Below are 26,430 nucleotides of genomic sequence, written 5' to 3'. Positions count from 1 at the left end.
CAGTCAGCTCTTAGCGACCGCAGACGGCCTAGGCCCGGAGAGCTACAGAAAACGCCAATGTACAGTAGGGAACCAAATGTCTGGGATAAAACAAAAGAGCGAGCCAATTTTTAACCTAACCGCTAATCAGAAGAGGCAGGTCATGCAGAACATCTGTAGACCAAGCGAGTGAAAACGTCAGAGATGTCTGGATAACTCTTTGATCCTTATTGTAGTTCACCTTTTAGATGTACGTGTGTATCGGAAATAATATTTAACGTGGGTACATAATTTGAAAAAAATTAAATTAATTTATTAGAATTATTGTACAGATTTGGATCTTTCCATTTAGTCCATAAATATAATCACAATTATTTGACAGTACAATATATATATCCATATCATACAATACTGTACAGCCTTATTTATATTTAAATGACAATTAAATTATTAATGAAAATAGCATTAAATGTACATAATCAAATCTAGCAGATACACATGAACAAGTCATTAGGCAAAGGTTACTTTTTGGCCGGGTTTGAACATCAATGACCTCTGCGGTTTTCCTTCTCCCAGAGCTTCAAAAGACTCATAGCTGAAATACAGCAAACAAAAAGGTTTGGATTATGACAAAGGCTTCAGACGAACATTGTAGAATAATATACATACACTTTTTAAGTTTTGTTGAAACCATTTGTTAGCTTAGCTTTCGTCTTTGATAGCACTTTGAAATAGCAAAGCAAGACAGTAACGTGGGTACACACACACACACACACACACACACACAGTGATGAATAAAGATTATGAACAAAGACAATAAATATGATGCAATATATTAATGAGGAGGAACACTGCTCGGCAGGTCTGTTTTAGCCAAGGGAACTATGATACAGGCTTCTATATGCAGACTCATGTTCCCCCTTGAGTCTGGCTTGCCACCGATTAGCAGCCTAAAATATTTGTAGGTCCCGGTGCCTTCTGCGGCTGTTTGTGGGTGTGTGTCTGTTTGGGGTCTAGGTGTGCATGAAAAACAATCTGTTACAGGGGGCTTCACCTCCACATCAAAGTATCCCTGAAAGCCATGGGAGATGGCAGACTGGATGTGTCCTGACCACCTTCCACCACCAATAAATGTACATCTATTCACCAGGGCCAACTTGTACTATGAAAAACAACACTAGCAATTTGCATACAGAGGCAAGTATTCTGAAACCAAAATTTATTCAGACTGCCAGGCTGCCCTATTTTCTCCAGAGACATTTTTGGAATGTGTGAAGCGTCATTTTTCTCAAACATTTTGTTCCATTTTCAGATGAGAGGAATCCTCCATCTGACGAGGGCTCGTCTCTTTCCAAAATGAACCCGTACCCAGCACATAGGCGGCCCGATTCTCATCTTTTTCTCACTAGTTGGTCTTTTGACAATTACATTAAGCTCATTTTCAGAGCCAATTTGTGAAAAACATCTGAGTTGAGCTGCCAGCATAAACCCCAGTTGTCACGACGGACACGTAGTTGGCTCAGTAAATAACGGCGGATCTGGCAACGAGGGTTAAAGCATCCCCTTGGGACCAAATTTGTAATCCAACTGTCCAAATTAAGAAGAATGTTTGATGAGACATATCCTCATAACAGCCTTAGAAACCCTGGCATAGTGGATAAGAGTCAAACTAAATTGTACACAGTACTGGTACTCACAGGTCTGTGAACCTCCTCCAGTCCTGCTTGCTGAGGGACGCTCTGGTGTTAGCCAGGGCTGAGGTGAGGTGGGCCTGACTCAGGAGCACACCAGGCCTGCTGGGGCCAACCTGGGCAAGGACACTCTCCTCCTGAAAGAGGGTAAAAAGGAACTGTACCAGCTGAAAGTCTACAGAAATGGGGTTTCCTTTTACTGGCCAAAGAAAAACAAAAGTACATTCTTTAGGCTGTGATTGAGACACAGCATGGTTTACGTAACAGCTTTTTCACTCTATTCATTCCGTGCCTACACACATATGTTGCCCTGGTAATAGTTGTAGGTTTTCAAGCTATAGTATATAGTATCCAAGACCAGGCTATGAGTTAATTTGATAAAGAAAGCTTGTGTAAACACTGCAAAGGCGGAAGAATGAAGAGATCATAAAAAATATATGTTTTAACAGGACTGTATAGGTACACCCCCTAGAAAGTTGCTATTTATTTTTTATTTTTTTACATATTGGGCGACATGGATATTTGAAATTAAATTCCAACTAGTTACATTGACTAAGGTAAAAAAAAAATTTGCTTCGAAACCAGAAATGGAATCACAATAAACCGAAATGCAAATGGTAATAAAATAATTAGTGTTAAGCTTTCCATAAAGAATATAACCTTGGTCTGGTTTGGTCTTAACCTTATGGGCGTGTGATAACATGCCAACATAAAAAATACAAGTATTTCACATGAATGAACATAGGAAACAGCTTGTTGGCGTTCTCACTAAATTGTTAATGCAAAATCTAAAATGGCCATACGCAGTATTTACCCTCCAGGACAACTACTCTTACTATACTCACTGTGACTCGTCTGTAGTTGCTCTTAATGTCGCTGATGTCCATGTGTAGGCGTTCCAGTTGCTCAGAGCTGAGCTCCTCGTAGCCGTCCTGCAGGGAGGACATGTAGGCCAGGGTGTGGGAGAAGCCCGGGTCTCTGGCAGATGCACTAGTCAGCTCGTTAGAGTTGGGCCCTGAGGCAGCCTGGGAGTTCTAGGGCCAGGGGAGAGAGACGGGGTGAGGACAAAACAGCTTTAAACTCACCTCTTCTGGACAGATAATGGAGTTAATGTCTTTTAGAAAAGTTTTAATGATGACACTAACTTATTAGGGGCATATTACACTCTACTATAAATCATTGGGCCAGTATCAGAAAGGTTGTCGAATTGAATTCCAGAGTCGACGAGATGACAAATCTGTAGTTGGGCCGTTAAGACCGGCCTGTAACAGCCCTCTCCTAGGGTTCCTCTGGGGAGGTAGGATATGCATTAAAAAAAAAAAAAAAACTCTAAATTCACATACGTGAGTAACGCATAACAGCAGTACATGTTTGAAAAAGGACAAATACAAGCACTTTCATTTCCCGCAAGTCCCCTTTCTACTACTGTATTTGACTGATTTGATCTGAAGATTTCCCAAGTGTCTCAAATGGCACCTCGCTCTAATATCAGGGATTACTTCTGACCAAAGTGCTACAGGTCCAAAGGGGCCTCGGATCAACAGTAGTGTATCACATAAGGGGGGTGCTATTTGGAACACCAGAAACCATCTCTTCACCTGTCCTGAGGAAGAGGGGTTTTCCAGCTCAGATTCGAAGGAGCTGCCGAAATACAGCCTCCAGAGGTTCCCGCGGGGGTCCTCGGGGGGCCCGTCGTTGGAGTCCAGCGGCGCCGTGGAGGGGTCCAGCACGCTGCCAACCTCCCCGTCAGCCTCCCCCGTTGAGTCGTCAGAACCACTGCTGTGGTTCAGTAGGACCATGGAGGACAGGCTCACGTCACTATCCGAACCCGAGCCCGGGTCCTGGAGGGAAAAGAGGTCCATTGGAGTCACAGGAATGAGAATGTAACATGTTGAAGCTCGGAGCTAGGCAACCCTGGTTCTGGAGTGCCCAAAGTCGACCAGGTACCCTGTATTTAGGTAATCTCTGAACTCAACTAGCTCCGCTGGTTGACATAAATAAAAAAATAAAAAAAGAATACTACCTCTCTCGTTAATTCTCTGGTTGACATGAAAAATAATGTCTGTTGCTTTACTGTCACAGAACCAGCACCCCCTGGTGGCAGGCTGACTCACATGCAGCAGGCCAGGTCCCAGGATATTGTGGATAACTTCTAGTTGGGCGTTGTAGAGCAAGGCCTTCAGGTCAGCTCCAGTGAACATGTCTGTGGCCGCACCTATCTCCTCCAGGTCCACGTCTGCAGCCAGGGGGACAGAGTGGGTCAGAACCCGGAGGATCTCAACACGGGCCTCCTGTGGACAAAACAGGGTAAATAACAATAATACTTTTCTCATGAATTCCCTTTACACACAACACAGGCTGGGAGCAGCAGAAGAGCTGTTGAAATCAAAAACACTAAAAACCAGAAACACTGCTGAAACTCCCTGTGCTCCATGATATCAATGATATTATACTTTGAGGAATATGAGATGGGAGAAGTCACAGGGTGTTTGTTTTTTTTGCAAGACAAGATAAATTGGGTAACTCCATTACAATCATTACAATCTGGCTGCTTATGGCTCGTTTCCACTGATGCTTCATCCAGACACCAGCGTGGTACCAGTCTACAGTACACTGCTTTTGACCAGAATACTATGCCAGGGGTGAATGGGATCCAGACCTGGTCAGGAGGGGGGCAGTACAGGGACTTGTCCAGACGCCCTGGCCTCAGCAGAGCAGGGTCTATCAGGTCTGGACGACTGGTGGCAGCCAGGACATACACACCTGAGGAAGGACACACACATTTGTATGGCTACCTTCATGGGGACCACAAAATAAAGTAACATTTATGTCTAAACTTTACCTAGATGTAATGCCTAACCTTAACCAACCATGCCTGGACCTTAAAAAAATAAATACAATTCTAACTCTAGAATTAACCCTAAAACTAAATCCTGTGCCGGAAATTGACTTTTGCCTCATGTATAGTTAGACCTAAAACAAACAAACACACACACCTAAAACAAACACACACACATCAGCAGAACAGCTAGGCAAAAGGACTTACTAAAATGGGAAAAACTATGGTTCTGCTTAGCTGGGTCTGTAAAGCGTGTTGCTTGTCGGCTGGTGAAGCGACTACTGCTGAATTGTACTCTGTGCTTGGACAATTCATCTCATCGAGAGCTTACTAATGCTTTATAATATTCCCTCCCTAAACCCTTTCCATGGCTCTTGGATTTCCAGGGACTCATCCCTGGGTAGAATGTGTGGCATGAGTAAGTCCTTTTGGACAAAAGCGTCTGCTTGATGGAACACATTATTATGAATTACTGCACTGCTGTTCATCTGTTTCAGTGTATAAAAGACAAATGCACACTAGAAGACAAAAATCAACTCAAGGCCCAGTGAGACATAAAACAGGATGCCGTGTCCATTTGAAATGCCCAACCAAGCGCCCTCTGCTCCTCCATACCCTGTAGTCCTTCCACTCCGTCCAGCTGGGTCAGTAGCTGGTTGACCACCCGGTCCGTGACCCCAGTGTTGTCGTGACCCCTCCTCGGGGCCAGGGAGTCAAACTCGTCAAAGAACAAAATGCATGGCTTAGCAGCCTGGGCCCTGCAAGAAAGAATACAGCGATCTGTAACAGGTAAGGAGTCATGGTTAAACACAACCCCACTACCAGGAGATCTATAACAGGTAAGGAGTCATGGTTAAACACAACCCCACTACCAGGAGATCTATAACAGGTAAGGAGTCATGGTTAAACACAACCCCACTACCAGGAGATCTATAACAGGTAAGGAGTCATGGCTTAACACAACCCCACTACCAGGAGGTCTATAACAGGTAAGGAGTCATGGCTAAACAACCCCACTACCAGGAGATCTGTTGTTGTGAAGGAGAGTGCCCACACCTCTGGAAGACATCTCTGACAGCCTGCTCGCTGGCTCCAATGTACTTGCTGAGAAGTTCGGGACCCTGAAAACAGCACAAGACTGATTTTACGTTGAACACTCGTGTTTTTATTCTAGAATCTTCGGAATACCTATTTTCTGATACTTCCTGTCACTGAAACTCCATCCAGCAAAATATCTAGTCTACTCTTATTTCCATCAAGGACGACAATAGTATATCGATAACGCAGTGAGTCAGATTTGTTTTTGTATTCGTATGTATCCCAGAGGCAGTGGATAGGACTGCTGAACTGCCTTAGGTCATGACACTTAGAACTGTACATTTCCAATCTACCTTGATGCTGATGAAGTTCAACCCACTCTCCTTGGCCACGGCACCAGCCATCAGGGTTTTCCCTGTGCCAGGAGCGCCATACAGCAGAATTCCTGAGCGTTGCCGGATTGGAAGGCTGGCAAAAAGAACTGGATACTGGAACGTACGGGACAGAAAAACGTGACTGGACCGACAGGAAATCGCTCCTCACCCCCCCCAAAAAAACACTTCTCGAACACATGAGGAAAAAAAGCTTATATTAATTTTCTGTTTACATTTATTTAAACAAAGCACAAATGTTCTGATAATGTATGTTGACCATTTGTTTTTTAAATATTGAAACATAGCCATGATGCCTATAGACAATTTAATTAACAACATGAAAAGGTGTCTATAGGCAGCTATCATTAGATGGGCTACATGTCGTAGGCTATACCTTTTTAAATAAAAGCGTCAGTCTACATTATTAGCTCGTTTTTTCAAAGTGTATTTATAGCCTATACAAAATGTAATGAAAACAACACCCACTAGCCAGGCTGGAAAATGAAGCGCTCAGCATTTTAAACATTTCACATAACACTACCTCCACAAAATAAAATGTGCTAGAATGAAAAAGAAATTACTCCAAGGAGCCAAGATGTTTGTCTTTAAAGTACTGCCTGTCCAGAGGGGAAACATTCCGAGTTATTGACAATGATTCAGCTGATTCTTGTTCTCAATAAATACAGAGTAATGCATTATTAGCTTAATATTTGTAGGCTATATAAAACTTGCAGCAAAATAAGCCTGATTAAAATCTGCTGTTGCTCCTCCTGAAATGTGCTTCATGAGTTTCATAATGAAAGTATTCAGCAAACTCAATGACAGGCTTAACGAGCCGAGCAGCACCAAAGTATCCTACAAACGCCCTGGCCAAGTGCTACTCAGAGGGGCAGTGGATCAAAATGTGCAGCGGCATCCATCTGGCCCGCCCTGATATCGCCCCGGTGAAATCGGTCTCGCTCAGCTTCCGCTCCACTCACCAAACCCTGGTCGTCACGGTGACACCGAGGCCGTGCAAGGCAAGCAGAGACAAACCAGTCTGGGGACACTCACCTTGGCTGGGAGCAGGATGGTGTCCATGAGTAGCTGGCGAACGTGATGCAGGCCTCCAACCCTCTGAAGGCCCGGCCCACTGGGGCACTGAAGCTGAGCACCCCACAGAGAGGGAGGGGTGAAGCCCTTCAGGGCCTGCCCAAAGTCCCTACCCGACAGACACAGCCCTGAGAAAGCAGAGAAAAGCATGAGGACCGTGTTGTAGTACTCTGTTATTACAGTCACAGCGTGTGCTAATCACATGTAGTCTTTTTGGTTTTGTAGTCTGGAGGCAGACAGAGATGTTGTTTTGGGGGAGGGGGGGGTGGTGGACTACCCACCCTGGGTGCTGTGTGGCCTGTGTAGGGCGTTGGCATGGATGGCCCTCTCCAGAAGAAGGGCCAGGTCACGGGGCAAGAAGCCCTCGGTCTCCTTGGCGACGAGCCCCAGGTCGAGGGACAGCATGTTCTCCGGGGACGCGCCGGACTTCCTGAGAATCAGGCAGCGCAGGATCTCTGCTCTTTGGACCTGACCGACAGGCGGGCAACAGGGTCACGGCACTTTAACATGCTTTACCATCTGTGTATTTTAGCCCATGCAGTTGTGAGGTCACGGTACATTAACGGGATGGCCTAAAATCAACAGATGTCCTTTAACACCCAGCCGGCAGCACCCAGCAGCTAGTCCAAACAGCCACCTTGTCCCCAAGACATTCCACGAAGCAGAAGTGTCAGAAAACAAGGTTACGGCTATTTTATTGTTAATAACGTAGCTCATTTTCACCCCTCAATGGGGCGGAGCACCGCCTGCCCAGGTGGATGTCTTATACCTGGTCAGGAGGATGGATGTGGATGTAGCCCTGGATGAAGTGGGATCCCTGGACCTCCCTGAGTGACGGGTGGAGGGAACGTTCACTGACCCCACTGACGACCAGACACACCAGGCTGGAGCGCAACACCACGTCACACACTAGGTCCTTCAGACCTGAGCAGGACACAGGACAGACCAGAAGAGAACATGCTGTCACGGGACAGACCAGAAGAGAACACGCTGTCACGGGACAGACCAGAAGAGAACACGCTGTCACGGGACAGACCAGAAGAGAACACGCTGTCACGGGACAGACCAGAAGAGAACACGCTGTCACGGGACGGACCAGAAGAGAACACGCTGTCACGGGACGGACCAGAAGGGAACAGCTGCAAAGGTTACTAAAGAAAAATACACTCAAGCATAATACAAAACCTAGTAAAACATTGCCCTCGAAAAACACAGTCAAAAATGATAAGATAACAAGAAGACAAAGAGTCAAACAATAATATATACAAGATGCGTAAGAATAAGGCATGACACATTAACAGTTTTACGCTTTCGTACTCTGGGCGATGTGCTGGCGTAAGAGAGACTCCGGTCCGTGTTCGTGTTCCGGCGAGGTTGGCGCCCCTGTCACATGATCCAGGTCGTCCAGTAGGACCACAGAGGGTTGCTTCCACACCGCCTGTTCAAAAACCTCCTCCAACATCTGCCTCACGGTCTCTGCCCTCTTCCCTGTAAGAACATATTGCAACACTGTTTCTGTCACATTGAAAACATGTGACAGTTAAAAAGTCCAACTCCCACCTTTCAGCTTTTTGCAGTCAACCACTTCAACGTGAGCATCCAGGTCCTCCATTGCTTTTCTGCACAGCGCTCTGGACAGGGCAGTCTTCCCACTTCCCTGGGGCAAAACACAACACACACACACACCGGAAAGTAAACCAACATTCCAAATCCACAACCTGTTTTACTACAGCTGACAGCCACATCAGCTTCTGAACCAAAATTCTAGTCCTTTATTTCAGGCTAAAACTATCTCCACTTAATGTGAACATTCAGACGGTGCCAAAATCAGTCCTGCTGACTTCTGAGAACGGTTGACAGGATGGCCAGATGAAATCAAAGGTCAGGGGTTACCTTGGCACCCGTGATGAACAGGGCACCACCCCTCAGTCCCCGGCTGGGCGTCACCAACTCCCGGGACAGGGGCCGTCCCATCAGGCTGTGGGAGAGGAAGTCGAACCCTGTCCTGCTCAGTTCCTCCACACCACTTGGGACGACGTGAGAGAAGCACAGCGGTCAGTGGTCACAGGGGCATGGCGGTGATAATCCAGAGGTCATAACGCCAGGATAGGGGTTCAATAGGACAGCTAACCACAGTGCAGTTTGATGCCTGACTGAGAAGCTGATTGTGTGACACACAACCTAAAATGATTGGTGAACGCAGCTCAAGGTCTGCAATGGAGTCAGCCTGGAATGTGACCAGGGTAAAAACTGCAACAGCATACAGTCAATCAAAAACAGAAGCCCTAAATGGCTTGTAAGAAGAAGTTTTGGAGGAGGACATCCTTGTGTTTCACACAGCCACAGGGTTATGGTGTGTTCTGTTTTGAATTTGGTGACTTACCCAAGACTGCAGAGAAGGGGTAGATCTTTTATAAGAGTGTCACCCATGACTCTCACAGTAGACATGTTTACGGGTTCCCTGACAACCTGGGTGTCATGAGAAGAGGGTTAGTCATGTATGTTTAAAGGATTTTATGCCACAAATATATTATGTACACAATCTGATGTGAATGTCACTGGTACCTGAATGTCTGTTTTGTGTATCACACAAGGAGTCAGTAGAAACAGCTGATCCGATGACTTCCTCTTAGCCTCAGGTTCTGACTTCAGCACAGTCAGAGCAAATTCCCACATCCCTGAAGGGAAAGACGATATACTTAAAAATGTGCTGCATTCTCTTTGGTTGAGACTGAATGTCCCACAGCCCACCCACTAAAGACAACGTCTGTATCTCAAAAAGGCACTCTGTTCTTTTGTAGTGAACTACTTTTGAAAAGAGCCCCATAGGCCCTGGTTGAAATGAGTGCACACTAAAGAGTGCCATTTTGAAGGCAGCATGTACCTTCAGTGGCCGGCATTAGGATGGTGTTAGAATGACCCGTCAGACAGCCTAGTGGGTCGTGGCTCTGGGAGTGCAGCCAACCCAGGAAGGCCATCTGAATCTGCTCCTCAGTCTCTGCCTCAGGCTAGGAGGACATTGCAGGAATTAAAAAGGATACACGATGCAAACCTCCAAATAACTTTTTACATGTGGAATCTATATACAATATCTCACAAAAGTGAGTAAACCCCTCACATTTTTGTGAATATTTGATTGTATCTTTTCATGTCACAACACTGAAGAAATGGCAATACAGCGGTTTAACAGGACAGATTCGCCATGGTCGACCAAAGAAATTGAGTGTACGTGCTCAACATCATATCCAGAGGTTGTCTTTGGGAAATAGATGTATGAGTGCTGCCAGCATTGCTGCAGAGGTTGAAGGGGTGGGGGGGGTCAGCCTGTCAGTGCTCAGACCATACGCCGCACACTGCATCAAATTGGTCTGCATGGCTGTCGTCCCAGAAGGAAGCCTCTTCTAAAGATGATGCACAAGAAAGCCTGCAAACAGTTTGCTGAAGACAAGCAGACTAAGGACATGGATTACTGGAACCATGTCCTGTGGTCTGATGAGACCAAGATAAACTTATTTGGTTCAGATGGTGTCAAGCGTGTGTTGTAGCAACCAGGTGAGGAGTACATTGACAAGTGTCTTGCCTGTGACATACTGAAGCAGAGCATGATCCCCTCCCTTCGGAGACTAGGCCGCAGGGCAGTATTCCAACATTAAAACAACCCCAAACACACCTCCAAGACGACCACTACCTTGCTAAAAAAGCTGAGGGTAAAGGTGATGGACTGGCCAAGCATGTCTCCAGACCTAAACCCCATTAAGCATCTGTGGGGTATCCTCAAAAGGAAGGTGGAGGAGCGCAAGGTCTCTAACATCCACCAGCTCGGTGATGTCGTCATGGAGGAGTGGAAGAGGAAACCTGTGAAGCTCTGGTGAACTCCATACCCAAGAGGGTTAAGGCAGTGCTGGAAAATAATGGTGGCCATACAAAATATTGACACTTTGGGGTGTACTCACTTTTGTTGCCAGCGGTTTAGACATAAATGGCTAAGTCGAATTATTTATATAAGCTGTACACTCACTACTATACATTGTAGCAAAGTGTAAATTCCTCAGTTTTGTGACAAGAAAAGTTACAAATTTAATATTTACATAAATGAGGGGTGTACTCACTTTTGTGAGATTGTATTTCCATATCCCCCCATTGTTTCAAAGCTCTAAAATCTTTAGATTTCGGTATCCCCCCAAGGTTCCATTGTTTCAAAGCTCTAGAGATGATGTGAAGAGAAACTGCTTCTCACCAGTTGTTGTAAAGGCTGTAGGTGGATACTCGTGGCCACTTTAGGAGTTGACTTGATTGGCTTGATTCTCACCGATGAGTGTATGTCAATATGCAGCCCGGCTCTCAGGGACTGTGGAATCTGATAATTACAATTCATTTGTGACGCTTTAATACACATGGTCCTCAATATTGACCGGTTTACAATACAAATAGGTTAACACAAAACAGTCAACAACCACAGGTAAAGTTTGACTGACAACAGGTCACTTGATTTTTGCCTACGTTATATTTGAGTCGTAACTCTGCTTTTCCAATCATCTGAAATCCCTTCACCTTTTCCTTCTGGAAAGACACATCTACTCACCCAGATGCTTCCACCATGGACCTCACCCTGTCTAGATGATTCCGGCTTCCCGTTCAGCTTCTCTGGATGGTGGCACACCACCTTGACCACAGTGCCCTCCCCCTCTTCCTCCTCCCGGTCCCCTGCGCCTCCTCCACTGGGCTGGTGAGCACCTCCACTCTTCTTCTTCTTCTTCTTCTTCTCCTCCATGGCCAGCTTGGCGCTTTCTCTCGCCTCCTTGGGGGAGAGCATCTTGGACAGTACTCCGTACGTCACAGCCGTTCGGCTTCCACTGAGATGACCTTCCGTCAGATGACCTTCCGTCAGATGACCTTCCGTCAGCCGACCCCGGGGCTGGATGTGGACGACCCCATGGGGGCCACACAGGGGGTCGGGAGACATGGGCCATCCTCTGCATACTCTGAAAGCTGAGTCGGGGAGGAGGGGGGGGACTGTGGGGATGGAAGGAGTCTCTTTTACCGGGTCACGGTTCCCTGTTAGCATGTATCGGACTAGGCTCTTCAGGTCTGCTATCCCACGCCAGTGCTGGTGGATCCGATAGTGTTGTTCTACAGGAAGTCCAGCTTCCTGTATGCTGCTCTCCAGAGAGGACTTCGAAGAGGGTGCGCGGTCAACATCTGGCTGCTTGTGGAGGGGCTGGTTTAGAGTGGGTAAGGTTGTTTGTAAAGGGGCACTGAAAAGGTCCTTGTTACCAGCCCGAATTTTAGGAGAGACATTCAGCTCTGTGAACTGTTCTAATCGACCATATGGCACAGTTGGGGAGAGTGACACTGAAAAAAGATGTGAAATATAATTACATGACCTAATTTCTTTGGTCATTTTAAGCACCTTGAAATGTAAGAAATGTGCACATTATTTGATATGAGAAATCTACAGCTAACAAACGTTGACCAATGGAAGAAAAGAAAATATATATATAGCCGACCTATTTTGATGTAAATGACTGTTCTCTGGTCGACCCACACTGGGAACACTGCATCAGGAAATACCATCCTGATCTGGTCCAGGAGCTGCTTCTCCAGCACCGCAGCGTGGAGCTCCTGAAAACAAGACAACATGGAATTGGCCACTTCCCACAGCGGCAGTGTCAACAAGCTCAGTTCCACGAAGACCAGCGTGAACACTCACCAGGATCTCCCAGTCATCAGCGGTGAGAGGCTCCACCAACACCTGCTGGACAGACAGGACTTGCGTGCACGGTCGCAAGAACCCCTGAAACCATACATCGCTTGGTTAGAAAAAGTAAAAACCTCATCGGCCGATACTCCTTCATGGCGGGGTGGAGGGCGATAGTGCAGTGAGACATTATCACCTGCTCGCCGTCTCGGAGTCCAAGCTTTTCTCCCAGATGACGGCTCAGCTCTGCTTTATTGTCCTCCTGGTTGTCAGGGCTTCTGCTTTTGGTCCAGCTCAGGAACACGCTGGAATAGTGATCCCAGGACAGCTCCAGGGCCTGGTTCTGTACAACACCAAAATAATTGAACAGTAAACCTGTGAAACGTGGCCTGCTACAGAAAACAAGATCAGGCTATCGGTACAATGACAACGTACCTTGGCACAATTGAAAAGATAACAAAACCAACTACTAGCTAGTGCCTAGATTGTAGCTTACCTCATGAAGAGAGAGCTGTGTTACTAAGTTTGAAGGAAGGTGAATAAAGCAGTTTTTCGTGTTGGTGAAAACCAGTGTGATAGGTTGGATGCCATGATTGCCCAACATAGCTAACTAATTACGTAGCTGTGTTTGCAATATCATTACAAATAACCTTTTCAGATCATGCAAAAGTAGCACGCTAGTTTACTTGCATCTGATCTTGGAGATCGAGACATTCGGTGCTCTGTTTAGCAGGCAAAAGAACATGAATTTCCGGTTTGTTTTCCGCTGAGATACTAACATCGATGAGCTCAGATTGTATTATTAATGTCTGGAGTACCCTTTCCGGATAGCTGTGTTGACATCTGCAAAAATGGCAGCACCACTGAATAGCTGGAGCACTCCAGAGGTCTACAAGCACCATGAGCAGCAGAAGATTTGCCCATCTCGACCGAAGTATAGGGAAGGAAGGAGACCTAAAGCAGTTAAGGTATAAATATCGTTTCCCAGATTTTGTATATCCATGCTCAATACGTGGCAAAGTGAGCTAGCTAACTAGCTGGCTAAGAGGCTTGGAGTGGGAGGATAGCTTGTATTGGAATACAGTACATGTTCAATCAACCCCAATTATCCGTTTTATACAGTTAAATATTTAGCACAGGTTACAGTGCTCAACTTCAAAACCAAATTACATATCTTGGACTTTCCCTGATTCCTCTTGTTCTTGTTACAAGTGTCAAATTAGAGGGCACACTCGCACTACTCAAACCAGATTATGTCTGGCTGGAAGAGGGCGAGGGATCTTTTCTGGTCTGTTTTTGTCTTTTTTTCAAATGTTTTTTTGTATTTAAAAAAATCTTTCTCTTGAAACTGTTTACCTAGCAGAGGTGTACAAAGTAAAAGCACTAGGCTGGTTTCGGGTGCGTTCACCACTGTAGGGAATTTTGTAATTAAGACCTAAATTATCGGGGTAAAGGGAGTTCATCATTAACAGGTACAATAAAAAGGAAGAGTGAAAATATCATTTTAGCCTGGAAATGTCAGTCTTAATTATGAACTTCCCAAAACCGGTGAACACAAGCAAGTACTTTTATTTTGTATGGTTACATCTCTGGTACCTTGATATCCACGGTCTCTAATTCTTGCCATGTTGATTCGGTAGGTATACACCATCAATTTGGAGTCTCGTTACCTAATGGTGCAAGGAGTCCCAGCCATTGGGGTGATGACAGAACTTATCCAGCTTTCGGCATTGTACGGGGTTGTGGAGGAGTACAGGGTTATGGATGAGTACCCTGCCGAAGAATTCACGGAGGTCTACCTCATCAAGTTCCAGAAACTCACCAGTGCGAGGTCAGGACAGTTCATGACTCTTCAGCTTTTTCTTGCCCCCAGGCCATAAGTCAAAACCAAAAGCCCATTGTGTTGCACCAAAAACATATTTCACATACTCTATTAGGCTAGCCCTACTAAACCTTCAATTTTGTCCTTGAATCAAACAATACCAAGTAGATATTTATAATACCAGTACATACTTTGACTTAGCACTTAAAACTCATGTTCAGTGTCCCCGAAAAGCTTGTTTATATTATCTGGCAGCCATAACACTTCTAATCAGATATATTTTTCAAACATGCCAATGTATGACAAAGTGCTGTCAAACCTCCATGCAGAGAGGGACTGAATACAGCCCGTTACACTTTCATGGCATTCTGTTTCAGGGCTGCCAAACGGCACATGGATGAGAAGAGCTTCTTTGGTAGTTTGCTACACGTGTGCTATGCCCCAGAGTACGAAACCGTGGAGGACACCAGGCTAAAGCTGCAAGACCGGAGACGCTATGTGCACAGGGTCGCCCTAAATAAAGGTACAGATGTTCTGCTCTTCTGGTGAACCAATTTCAGCACATTCCAAACATTGTTTTCATGAGATTGTTGACACATTCGGTTCTTAATTCTGTTTTCGGTTGTGAAGCAAAGGAAAGGGATCAGGCGGAGGAAGAAAGCAAAAAGCCCATGTCTTCAGATACAGCTGCTGCCTCAGCGAGGACCTCCTGTAGTGTTGACCAGAGATCCAGTGATACCAGTAGCAAGGCAATAACTTGTAGTACTAGCCATGGCCATTATTTAGGATTTCCCTTATTGCCTCTACCTCCACAAGAGGTTCCTCCTTACAAACATGCCCCATCATATGATCAGCCTTCTAATTACCAGGCAAACCAATGCAGGGCTATTCCAACAGAGGACAAAATGGGGTCATTGCCCAATGCTATAGATACTAAACTGCAGCAGGCCCCCAAAGTAAGCAGCACTGCCTCTTCTTCTGGTGCTGACAGAGGTGTGGCAGAAAGGAGGAATCCACCTCACGCAGTAGCCCCCAGGTTCATACCAAGGACCACACATTTGGAGAATAAAAAACGGAAAATGGTTGAAGTGAGTAAAGAGTCACTTTTTGGCATAGTGGACAAGAATGAAATCCTCATTGGCCCAAAACTACCAGAGCAGCCTAAGATGGATATGGCAGATGAGTCGTTGAACACGACAGCCAACATGATCAGAAGTACATTAAAAAAGGTATGTTCATTTAGTTCCCCAAACTGGTCACATAAAATGTCATACAGTATTAAAATTAAAATGTGAGTGATTCCATGAGAATGTGAGAGTGATAATATATATGTTTTTTGCTTGTGTGTTCTCAGGTTGCATCAGTTCCTGAAGTCAAGACGACAGAGAAGACAAAACCACCAAAGCCACGCAGGAGAATCTAACCAATGTTTTATTTCCTAAAACACAGAGACCCAGAGGACCTTTCATGGAGTACCTAGATTTTCCCCGATCAGACAGTACTTTTTCTCAACAGGTTTTATTTCCCTTCAGAGTAAAAAGTGTTAACAAGCTAGTAGTGGTGCCCCGAACTCTCAAGTGGAGCCTGGAATGCAAGCTGCTCAAATGCCAATATGCTCTGTGACACAAAAGAAAAAGAAACATGTCCGAAAGCATTAATATAGTCATCAAGACGGACAAATCACACGCTATTTGTACAGACTTGATTGAACTGTCACCTTGGCATCAGGAAGGCAGGTTCCAAAAGCCTCAAGCAATAGATTTTCATCTTTCACTGCCTTTTCAAAGTCTGCATAGGACAACCTGCTGTCATGGTCATAGTCCTGAGAATGAAGACGAGTCATTAATCTCCAATGTTCATCCATCATATTTCATCTGTATGTAGTCTTGACTGTGATAGGAAACACAGGCCTTATGAAGATAGCCAGACAAATGAAACCATGGAGCTACAATAAAGACGCAAATGTTATCAACATTACCATTTTCTTAAGCGTGATCTCCACCAGGTCTTTGATGCCCTCATCTGGATCCTCCTCTGTGGGCTGTTTGATCAGGCTGTTCTTCAGCATGTGGAACATCTCTTCCCGGGAAATGTGCCCGTCGCCATTCAAGTCATACACATCAAAGCAGTCTACAGGTGTCAAATGGAAGACCGTGTCAGTACATAGATAGACAATGTAATAGAAATTGGCCTGCATAGTTCACACTTTGTCTTACACTTAATCTTTTCATCCAATGTCCCACGTAGAAAGACTGATAGTCCCTCAATCCACTCTTTCACACTGACGTAGCTGTCATTGTCTTTGTCGAATGCACGAAAAACTGGAACATAATACAGATTTCAGATACCACAGCATAATCCACTAATTTGATGGTTAATTTTTGTTGTGACACAATGTGACTGAAAAGCGTCTGTCTACCTCTATCCATGATCATATCATCCGTCATTCCAAAGGTGTTGTGCAGAATATTCCGGAATTTCCCTCTGTCCAAGCCGTTCCCTACTCTCCTGTCACTCTGGTCTCCCAAGAGTCCATTAAACAGTCGAATCAAACACTCTGCTTCTGTTTTGTTAACTGCAAAAATGTGTTAGTGGTACTGCTTCCAATCCATATGCATAATTTGCATTTGCACAGACGGATTTATCAGTAATGTTTAACAAAACTTGACAGGACCACAACAAAGCAAATATATAGTGCATATTAATAATCCTTTCTGCAACCATAGACACAGTAAAACAGTTTTGTTCGTAGCAGCTGAAATTAGCTTATTCTTGGTAAGGTTTAGCAACTAAGGCACTGCAGGGTAGCTTAGTATGGTCAAGAAAGTTGTGCCAGTAAACGAAATGTCGCTTGTTCTAATCCCTGAGCCGACAAGATGGCAAACCTCTATAGTTCTGTTTTTGAGCAAGACAATTAACCCTTATTGCTCCCTGGTCGTTGTTGAAAATGATCTTTGCGTACTTACCTGGTAAAAAAAAAATCGTATTGACCAAACGTTAGCTTGCCAAGACCCAACGTATTAGATTACCTTTGCTATCAAAACGTATACTTACAGTGTTTAACTTGTTTAGAGAGAGTTTCAGCGAGTTTCTGAATCAATTTTCGATTCATAGCAGACATTTCAGACATATTTAAGATACAGTATTACTGGCTAGTAAGAACTGGCTAGCTACTTTAGCTACATGAAAACAAGGATGTTGACACCCAGTTACCATAGTAACTGCAATCCACGTGAGAGTAAAAAGAATCATACAATGTAACCAGTAGAGATTTATTTAATGAAAGAATAATACATTTAAGACCAATCAAGGGACGAAAAAATTATTTGAAGTGTAACTTCTTTTTGTCAGTGAAAGCCAAGTCTGAAAAATGATGACATTAACAATAAAGGAAAACTTGATATTGATCTTGTCAGTACTGTTTTGCCTCATCCTTCAGACTTGAAGGAATCTGAATGTATCCTTTGGTGCACTTGGATGAAGTTGAGTCACAGACGTATCCATATTGACAGCAATGATTGCCATCTGCACAGCACTGGCCCTAAAAATAAGAAACAGGTCACGGAATATAAGCAAAACACTGCACTTTCATACACATTTACACTCCTCCAATTGATTATTCTTCTGATGGAGAGACTACAAAAATTTTGCTGTAGGACTGTCATGGGCAGCCATTGGGCCAGAGACTCGGTCAAATCCTGAAACTGCATGGGAGAGCATCTTCTGAAAGTCAGAAGCAGAGGGGAGGTTTTCCCCATGGACTTACTGGTAATTTTGAAAAAGAGGGTGGAGCTCTTGGTTCCTGATACGTTTCACTCTCTTAGCACGCACGGACACAGGACATAATCACGTGTCTTACCAATTATGCAAGACCTTAGTTCTGGGTTAACCATTATTGTTTATGCTGTTTGTTACATTGATAAACATGACCACTGATACTAGGGTCCCTCAGTTAGTAGATCATGGTGCTTGCAATTACAGGGTTGGGGGTTCGATTACCATGGGTGGCAGCATGAACATGTTTGCCCTCACTACTGTTGGCTTCAATGAAAATGTAAAACACTGCTACAAGTGATAACTAAGGCCCTCCTACTCAACTCTGAACTTCGAGGCCAGTTCCACTCAGTTTTTCATTGTAACCCTCAAATCAGAGACTTATCCTGACCAGGGACCCCAGGTGGGTGCAAATAACTGTAAGGCAACTGGCAGTTCAGGCCAGTTGTGTAAATTAGACCCAAGTCTCCAAACGTTCGGTACGTTTACCAGAGGGTATGAGCAGCAGCCCCATTGGCCAGTGGGTCGTTTGCAGCAGCTGTTTCCTGGAGGGCAGTAGAATTTAGTGTCGCAATGAATGACTCCGGGCTGTGGGGTGTCATTAGAAGCCGGCAACAGTCCTGTCAATGGGACATCCTAAGGGATAAAGAGAAAAAAGAGAAAGCCACTGCATCAGTGTCATGATCTTAGGTTGAAATGTAATATAGCATGCCAGGGTGCGAGTGAGATTTCCCTGCAATTATGTTATTTTTCTTGATCATTATGTGCAGTGGTTCCCCAGCCATGTGATGCATATTGGTGCACCTGATCGTGGACTTTGCCTGCCAGTTTGGAGACCTTAATGGCTTCCATCACTGATGGTTTCTGCATCCGCACGAAAGGGTACCTCAGGTTGTCATTTCTCACGCACTTCGAGAACGAGAAGTCACAGTCGAAGCCGGATGGACAGCAGTGGTTCCCATCCAAACAGCATCTGCCCTGTGGGGGGAATCGCAGATCCAGCTTGTACTAACCGTAGCCATTTTGCAATAACGTTGAACACATATAGAGTACCATCCTCTACGAGTGTTGTTGCTGAGCTGTGCCAACAACATTGTACCGCACACCATCCCTCTCATTCCTCACTGACTCATCACTCCTCACCTCTTGACCTTATAGCCAATGTGTATCACTACAATGTGCGTCACCCCAGTCAAACCGGCGGTGGATGAGATAAGCTTCCCCCTTTAAAATGTCAAGTGTTCTGGGTATCTGGAAAAAGCTCTGTGTTCAACCATTAATCACCACTTTTGGCCATTTCTAGCTACCGTGTGCCAACGTTAAAAGTTGGAGTGGGCCCAACCTCACCAATGACAAATAAAAATATCACGGATCAACTCAGAGGGGAATAGGGGCGGCACCACCACACGCCGTAACGGTGGAGGCAGCAGGTGGTGCCATCGGGGCAGGACCCTACATTGTCACATTGAACCAGGGCACCCGCGGAACTCTCCGTCACGTCGCTCGGGACAGGGCTGCTGTCAAACTCGTGTGGGGGAGAGATGGGGGAGTTGGGCTCCTTCGCGGCCATCTTCCTCAGCGTGGGAATGATGCTTTGCGGGCGGTTCTCTCTCTCACACATCTGCGTTGTGATGTCGCATCGGAAGCCTGGCGGGCAACAGTGGGCCATGTCAGGGCAACACACGGCCTGTAAAGTTTTATGGAAACGGGTTATATGGGCTTGCCGTCAAAATGACTGGGTTTTGGCTCGCATAGCTCTACATATACTTGATCAATGGTGGCTAAGCCCTGAATGTATTGTGATCCTAGCGACGCCTCTGTGTCTTTTCACCAAAACATTTCATGAGGGAAACAACATGCACTGTTATATTTATATAAATAAATTTTATTTTATTATTATGTCCTTCATGAAGAGAAGAAAAATATACTAATGGGCTACTGTATGTATATAAAATGTTTCCCATGTGGAATATATTGTACTTCATTAAGGATACAAGGGAATAGACTAAAATTAAACATTTCTAAAATTATAAAATAATTCCCCCAAAAACATTTGTCACTATGCCGACCCTCCCCTTCCAGCAATAATGTCGCTAAGCAACTTTTATGACACTACAGAAACAATTGTAAACGATCTTTGTCCGTTTCTCTATACATAATCTTTTCACATCCTTTGGTCAGCAATCCTGGACTGCCTTTTGCAATTCAAACCACAGATGTTCAATCGGTTTCAGGCTGGGGCACTGAGCTGGCCATCACGAAATTTTTATTTTGTGGTAAATTCACCAATTATTTGTGGATTTTGCTTGGAATAATTTTCTTGTTTGAAGTTATACTTCTTTCCAGACTGTTTCCATTCTTTTTTTAACATATATCCTTTTCCTTAGTATAGCTCATGATGCTGTAGACCTTAAAAACTCCAGGAACCAAGACCAGTGGAAGATCTTTCCAACAGATCCCACTTCATCTCTCTCCATAACCACACCTCTACCACAGCCACAGTCACTCAAGGTGTTCCCCAAGGCTCCGTAATCGGCCCCCTCCTCTTCATCATCTACATCCTCCCTCTTGGTCAGATACTCCGCCACTTTAACCTGGACTTCCACTGCTATGCCGAAGACACCCAAATCTACCTCAGCAACAAATCCCCCCACAATCCTCCCCTCTCCCACATCAACGCCTGTCTATCATCTATTAAAACCTGGATGCAACATAACTTCCTCAAACTCAACAGCGACAAAACAGAATTTCTCCTCATAGGCTCCAAATCCACACCCAGCAAAACCAATAACCCCACTCTCACCATCGACGGCACCATTGTCTCCCCATCTCCCCAGGCCCGCAACCTTGCCGTTATCTTTGATTCTACCCTCTCCCTTGAGCCTCACATCCGTCAAGTCATTAAAACCTCCTTCTTTCACCACTGCAACATCGCCAAAATCAGACCCTCTCTCACACCCCCCGCTTCTGAAAGACTCATTCACGCCTTCATCTCCTCCCGACTGGACTACTGCAACTCACTTCTCATCAGCTTTACCAACATCAACCGACTCCAAATGGTCCAAAACGCAGCCGCCCGACTCATCACCCGCTCCAAATCCTGGCACCACATCACTCCAGCCCAAAACAACTCCACTGGCTTCCTATCTCCCACCGGATCACCTACAAAATCCTGGTCCTCACCTACAAAGCCCTCCACCATCTGGCCCCCTCATACCTCACTGACCTCCTCTCCCCGTACCAACCCTCACGGTCCCTCAGATCCACCTCAGTTGGTCTCCTCTCTATCCAAAAATCCAACCTCCGCAGTTTTGGGGACAGAGCCTTCTCCAGGGCAGCTCCCAGGCTCTGGAACTCCCTCCCCCAAGAGATTGGCACCTCTGAGTCCCTCACCATCTTCCAGTCCCACCTCAAGACCCATCTCTTCACCTCTGCCTATCCGTAGCCCCACGCCCCCCTCCCTTCTCACCTGTGCCTGAATCTTATTTTGTTTTGTTTGTTTTGTTGTTTTTATAATCTACCTCCCCTGTAAAGCGACTTTGAATCTAAGAAAAGCGCTATATAAATTCAATTTATTATTATTATTATTTGTTCGTCCTCTGCATTTCACAGTAATCAGGAGATAATTTCTGCAAATGCACCCTCCTTTTGACGACAAAACCACTGCTGGTGTGCTTGGCCAAAGAGACATATTTTTCTTTAGGATTTAGCCTAAAGGTCTGTAATTCTCCAGCTGTGGCCTTTTGATTCTTCTTTGCTTCCCAAATGGTTTCTCACTGCGTGGAGGCAAGATGCGCTTATATCCTCTGGTAGACAGATTAACACACATCCACTTAATTATTGTTAAATAGTATATTTAGGGTTTTAACTTTTAACATTTTTGCCCATTTCCTTATTTATAAAGGTCAAAAACCATACAAATATTTTTGAGAGGTGAGTTCTTGCATTTCCCAAGGTGATTGATGAGAAATTAATTTTATAAAAGCTAGTTAGCTAGTTTTGTTACTCCAGTGAAATAGAAAGCCATGGAAGTCCATAATGAGTTCCCTTAATAACACTGATAGCTAACTCATAAAACCATTTTGAGCCTGTGATCGAACCCACAAATGCAGATGCTCCAGCTACTCAACTAGTCTTAAGAAGGACAGTTTAATGGCTTCTTCAATGAGCACAACCATTTTCAGCTTTAGGCAACTGCGAAAGGGTTGTCTAATGATCAATTTGCCATTCAAAATTATTATTAAATACAAATAGCCATTGCAACACAGGAGTGATGGTTGCTGAAAATAGGCATAATAATTGTTTTTTTTAAGGTATTCAAGTACCCAACACATACACATTTGCCATTACACTCTAAATTAGATCCAGATGCGTTGTGTCCCCTTTGGTCGTTCATAAGTCAGAAAAGACGTTCTTCCCAATCCCAAAACACACTAGTGGTCAAAGTGGATTGTGGTTTGACTTTTTGTGACGGTGTCTCATGTTAACCTAGCAGAGGCGCAGCTCAGTGCCACCAAGTGTTAATCGTCTCCTGCCACATAAGCCCTACCCTGCCCATCTCATTTCCTTATAGCTCCAAAATGTTATACCACAACCATTACTTCCTAATAAGCTAACAGGTGCTAACAGATGGGTGGGCTGTAGCCCCGTTCCATAGCTTTGTGTCTTGCTGGTACCAATTTACTTAATATTCCACCAGACTACACATTTAGCCATGAAATTAGGTAGCTAGCTGTATGACCTATGTACCCTACGGCAAAAAGTAACTTATCCACGAAAATCAAAACCATGCTCACACTCTAGTCAAATATGTCTGAAACACATTTTACTGACCTAGACATGGAATATGCTAAAAACTATCTAAGAATGTTAATTGAGTGAAGGACCTCTTTAAATAAAATGTACTATTCAGCATGTGCTTTGTGAAACTCTTTTATTTGAAACTAAAACCTAAATTTCACTTTCAAGATATTGTGGAGTGATTCAAATATTATTGAGGTTACAAATAATTTCCTCATTATTTGGCTTATGGTATGCTTCGGATCATGAGCCGTTCCAAGCCTTCCCCATACTTTTTTCTTCCCATCATTCTGGTACGGGTTGATCTTAATTTCATCTGTCCAAAGAATGCCGTTACCAGAACTGGGCTGGCTTTTTGAGATGTTTTTGGCAAATCTGGCCTTTCAATTCTTGAGGCTTATGAATGGTTTGCCGCTTGTGGTGAACCCTCTGTATTTGCTCTTATGAAGTCTTCTCTTTATGGTAGACTTGGATAATGATATCCCTACCTCCTGGAGAGTGTTCTTCACTTGGCTGGATGTTGTGAAGGGTTTTTCCTTTACCATGGAAAGGATCCTATGATCATCCACCACTATTGTCCAGGCCTTTTAGTGTTGCAGAGCTCACCAGTGTGTTCTTTTTTTCTCAGAATGTGCCAAACTGTGGATTTGGCCACTCATTATGTTCCTTTTATTGCAGCCTAAGAATGGCCTGTTTCACTTGCAATGAGAGCTCCTTCGATCGCATGTTGTGGGTTCACAGCAACAGCTTCCAAATGCAAATGCCACACCTGGAATCAACTCTAGACCTTTCACCTGCTAAACTGATGAAGAAATAACAAACAAATAGCCCACACCAGTCCATGAAACAGCTTTTGAGTCCCTTGAGAAAGAGGGGGCAACATATTAACTATACGATTCAATCGTATAGACACATTAGGACCAGGTCACTTGTAAACATTTGAACCGAGATACTCACATTGGGAACTGGGCAGCACTCATACCCTTGATCGGTAAGACAGCATGTTGACTGATCAGAGCAGACTTTCCCATTGCTGCAAGTTATATAGCAAGTAGCAGACCCAGCTACAACTAACAGCAAGGCTGCTATGCTCCACTTCTAAAGGGAAAAAGGATTTTAGGGTTTAAATTATTTACTTGTTTATCATTAGCATAACGCTAGTTGAGATTATTGGTGAATGTGGAAAATTAAGGTAATGATATCATGATCACTACATTAGGGACATGTAAATATTTGTGTCTTAACATTTTCAGAAATGTACTTTCAGTTTCAAATAAGAAAAAAACTATTCTGCTACTTAAAGTACGAGTAATTGGTTGTTCTCACAGGTTGCAATTTCACATTGCATTTTAATACGAAATATTATTTCTTACCGTTTCCATGTGGTAGAGTTTAGCAGTGATTCAGACACTTCTTGTCATGAAGATTGCGCACAGCACAAAAAAACACTGGTCGTTATACAGGAGGTTTGCCCTCTCAATTTTTATGAGGAAGTAACTTCATTTTTCAAATTTTGTATGACACAAATAAACTTAAGAATTGTATATGCAGTGCTTTATTTGAGACGGATTCTAACCTGAACCTCTCAGAATTTGCGCAGTTTATTCCCGCCCAGATTATCCACGGATCCGCAATCTGTCGCTCATTATTGGTATTTTTCCAGCAGTATACATTCTACTAAACGCACTTAAAGGTCATAATGTTGCCTATTCATGCAGCTCCACATTTTAGCCTCAGTACCGCCTAACAAAGTAAAAATGTTCGCTACAATGACAAATTGATCTTACCCCTGATAATGTTGTAGGTTAGGTTGGGCCATTAGTTTAACTCATTGTCAAGGGTGTAGAATAGGTGGGAAATTACCCCCTAAATATTGCAGACAGGTCAATGTAACCCCCCTGGAAGAGTGATAATCCTGGGATCCATTGACCCTGACTCCCCAAAAATACAATACAAACCTATGCCATTGCTCACTGTGATGGTACAATTGGTGGCACACTGATGTATTAACCAAGGAAACAGAACCTCTCTTCCACACTGATGCAATGCAATTCAACACAAATATCTGACAGAATAAGATTTCACAACAAACCTAGTGTGAAGCCCCATCTTGCCTGAACCCAATCTCTTCAATGTGATGGGGAAAGACAATTTCCCATGCAGAACTGTATGTTCTCTTTTGAAAAAGAGTGAATGACCATGAATCATCATCTGATAAAGAGAACACTTCCTTGCAGTCTGAAAGTGAGTTTTATTTGTCATTTGCAATAACAAGTTTGGGAATGAAATGCTTGGTTTTCCTACTCTCGACAGTGCAGTTTAAAGTTAAAAAGTAACAGTAATTATAATATAAAAATAAAGAAGATAACACAATCAATCAATAATAACCCTATACAAAAACACTCATCAATAATCCTAACTATACAACTGTACAACCGTAGTGCAATGTAAAAGTGACAGGCGTGCATGATATAATTGGCAGATGAGCATGATATAAAGTGACAGGTGTGCATGATATAATTGGCAGATGAGCATGATATAAAGTGACAGGTGTGCATGGGACTATGGATGGAAGGGAAGAGGGGTTCCCGAATTGAGCAGCCTTACAACCTGAGGAAAGAAGCAGTCCTGTAGCCTGTTAGTTTTGGACAAAACACTCCTGTACCTTCTGCCTGATGGCAGCTTGGTAAACAGTCCGTGGCATGGGTGGCTGGGATCTGTAATGATCCGTTTGCTCCTCCTCCTACTCCTCTCTGTGTAGAGATCCTGCAGGGATGGCAGGTCAGACCTTGTGATGCTCTCTGCTGTGTTAATCACCCTCAGAAGTGGAGGGTCAGAGCGATGGCATCCTCTGTGGATCTGTTATGTCTGTAGGCAAACTGCAGCGGGTTAAGTGTAACAGATAAGTGCTCAAAGCACTTCATGATGATTGGTGTGAGTGCTACAGGGCGGTGGTCATTCATGCAGAGGACTTACAGGTGTTGACCCATTTTAGGGCTTTACAGACGTCTGACCGGGTCATTTGTAAAGGCCAGCCATCCTGGTCCATTTGAGTGTCCATGCCAGGGATGATGTTCTCAAAGTGGGCATAGAAAGAGTTCAGTTCCTCTGGGAGAGAAGCCGACACTTCCCCCAAACTGCCTGTATTGCCTTTATAGTCAGTGCTGGTTCTCAGACCACTCCACACGTTCCTGGTATTGGAGCCCTGGTAGAGAGATTCTACTTTGACTCCGTATTGGCTTTTTACAGTTTTTATTGTCTTCCTGAGATCATACCGGGATTTCATATAATTGTCCTTGCTGCCGGAGTTGAATGTTGCAGTC

At 44.3% G+C, this 26,430-nt stretch overlaps 3 protein-coding genes across 4 annotated transcripts; 1 reads left to right on the top strand and 2 right to left on the bottom strand.

Moving 5' to 3' along the window:
* Positions 1 to 326: 326 nt before the first annotated feature.
* pex1 (peroxisomal biogenesis factor 1) lies at positions 327 to 13,432 on the bottom strand. The gene is made up of 24 exons (XM_010891527.5): positions 13,208 to 13,432; positions 12,908 to 13,054; positions 12,724 to 12,807; positions 12,521 to 12,635; positions 11,596 to 12,365; positions 11,251 to 11,370; positions 9,898 to 10,021; positions 9,579 to 9,691; positions 9,397 to 9,482; positions 8,907 to 9,039; positions 8,574 to 8,670; positions 8,331 to 8,501; positions 7,783 to 7,937; positions 7,295 to 7,481; positions 6,975 to 7,141; positions 5,901 to 6,035; positions 5,566 to 5,630; positions 5,125 to 5,267; positions 4,330 to 4,433; positions 3,785 to 3,961; positions 3,269 to 3,511; positions 2,516 to 2,704; positions 1,677 to 1,807; positions 327 to 574 (listed from the first exon to the last, which is right to left on the bottom strand). Exons 1-24 carry the CDS (start codon positions 13,313 to 13,315, stop codon positions 490 to 492), a joined length of 3,849 nt encoding a protein of 1,282 aa, XP_010889829.4. The 5' UTR covers positions 13,316 to 13,432; the 3' UTR covers positions 327 to 489.
* Positions 13,433 to 13,467: 35 nt separating this feature from the next.
* rbm48 (RNA binding motif protein 48) lies at positions 13,468 to 16,257 on the top strand. The gene is made up of 5 exons (XM_010891523.4): positions 13,468 to 13,679; positions 14,352 to 14,542; positions 14,911 to 15,056; positions 15,164 to 15,762; positions 15,888 to 16,257. Exons 1-5 carry the CDS (start codon positions 13,563 to 13,565, stop codon positions 15,954 to 15,956), a joined length of 1,122 nt encoding a protein of 373 aa, XP_010889825.1. The 5' UTR covers positions 13,468 to 13,562; the 3' UTR covers positions 15,957 to 16,257.
* Positions 15,944 to 25,103, bottom strand: efcab1 (EF-hand calcium binding domain 1). Of its 2 annotated transcripts, XM_010891524.5 has the most exons (10): positions 24,481 to 25,103; positions 24,065 to 24,205; positions 19,112 to 19,285; positions 18,797 to 18,943; positions 17,588 to 18,074; positions 16,953 to 17,108; positions 16,750 to 16,854; positions 16,512 to 16,663; positions 16,251 to 16,355; positions 15,944 to 16,150 (listed from the first exon to the last, which is right to left on the bottom strand). In XM_010891524.5, the coding sequence occupies exons 5-10, from the start codon at positions 17,661 to 17,663 to the stop codon at positions 16,085 to 16,087; spliced, it is 660 nt and encodes a 219-aa protein (XP_010889826.1). In that variant the 5' UTR covers positions 17,664 to 18,074; positions 18,797 to 18,943; positions 19,112 to 19,285; positions 24,065 to 24,205; positions 24,481 to 25,103; the 3' UTR covers positions 15,944 to 16,084. The 2 variants fall into 2 exon arrangements, with proteins under 2 accessions (XP_010889826.1, XP_010889828.1); XM_010891526.4 differs by lacking the exons at positions 18,797 to 18,943; positions 19,112 to 19,285; positions 24,065 to 24,205; positions 24,481 to 25,103 and having other exon boundaries at positions 16,953 to 17,049; positions 17,588 to 17,676.
* Positions 25,104 to 26,430: the final 1,327 nt, after the last annotated feature.

This window comes from Esox lucius, chromosome 10 (genome assembly GCF_011004845.1).
Source record: "Esox lucius isolate fEsoLuc1 chromosome 10, fEsoLuc1.pri, whole genome shotgun sequence".
Classification (NCBI taxonomy): domain Eukaryota; kingdom Metazoa; phylum Chordata; class Actinopteri; order Esociformes; family Esocidae; genus Esox; species Esox lucius.
Note: the sequence above shows the minus strand (reverse complement) of the source record. Positions and strands in the feature narration are given on the sequence as shown.

Excerpts from the sequence above, each read along its gene's own strand:
- pex1 (XM_010891527.5), bottom strand. The coding sequence starts at position 13,315 with ATGTTGGGCAATCATGGCATCCAACCTATCACACTGGTTTTCACCAAC. Across the intron at positions 9,040-9,396 it reads CCCCTTCTCTGCAGTCTTGG|TGGTGTGGAGGAACTGAGCA; the intron begins GTAAGTCACCAA and ends CGTCGTCCCAAG. Across the intron at positions 4,434-5,124 it reads CGGAGTGGAAGGACTACAGG|GTGTGTATGTCCTGGCTGCC; the intron begins GTATGGAGGAGC and ends GTCCTTCCTCAG.
- rbm48 (XM_010891523.4), top strand. The coding sequence starts at position 13,563 with ATGGCAGCACCACTGAATAGCTGGAGCACTCCAGAGGTCTACAAGCAC. Across the intron at positions 13,680-14,351 it reads GGAGACCTAAAGCAGTTAAG|GTATACACCATCAATTTGGA; the intron begins GTATAAATATCG and ends TTGATTCGGTAG. Across the intron at positions 15,057-15,163 it reads CAGGGTCGCCCTAAATAAAG|CAAAGGAAAGGGATCAGGCG; the intron begins GTACAGATGTTC and ends TCGGTTGTGAAG.
- efcab1 (XM_010891524.5), bottom strand. The coding sequence starts at position 17,663 with ATGTCTGAAATGTCTGCTATGAATCGAAAATTGATTCAGAAACTCGCT. Across the intron at positions 17,109-17,587 it reads CTCTAAACAAGTTAAACACT|TTAACAAAACAGAAGCAGAG; the intron begins GTAAGTATACGT and ends ACATTTTTGCAG. Across the intron at positions 16,151-16,250 it reads CCTGCCTTCCTGATGCCAAG|AGCATATTGGCATTTGAGCA; the intron begins GTGACAGTTCAA and ends TTTGTGTCACAG.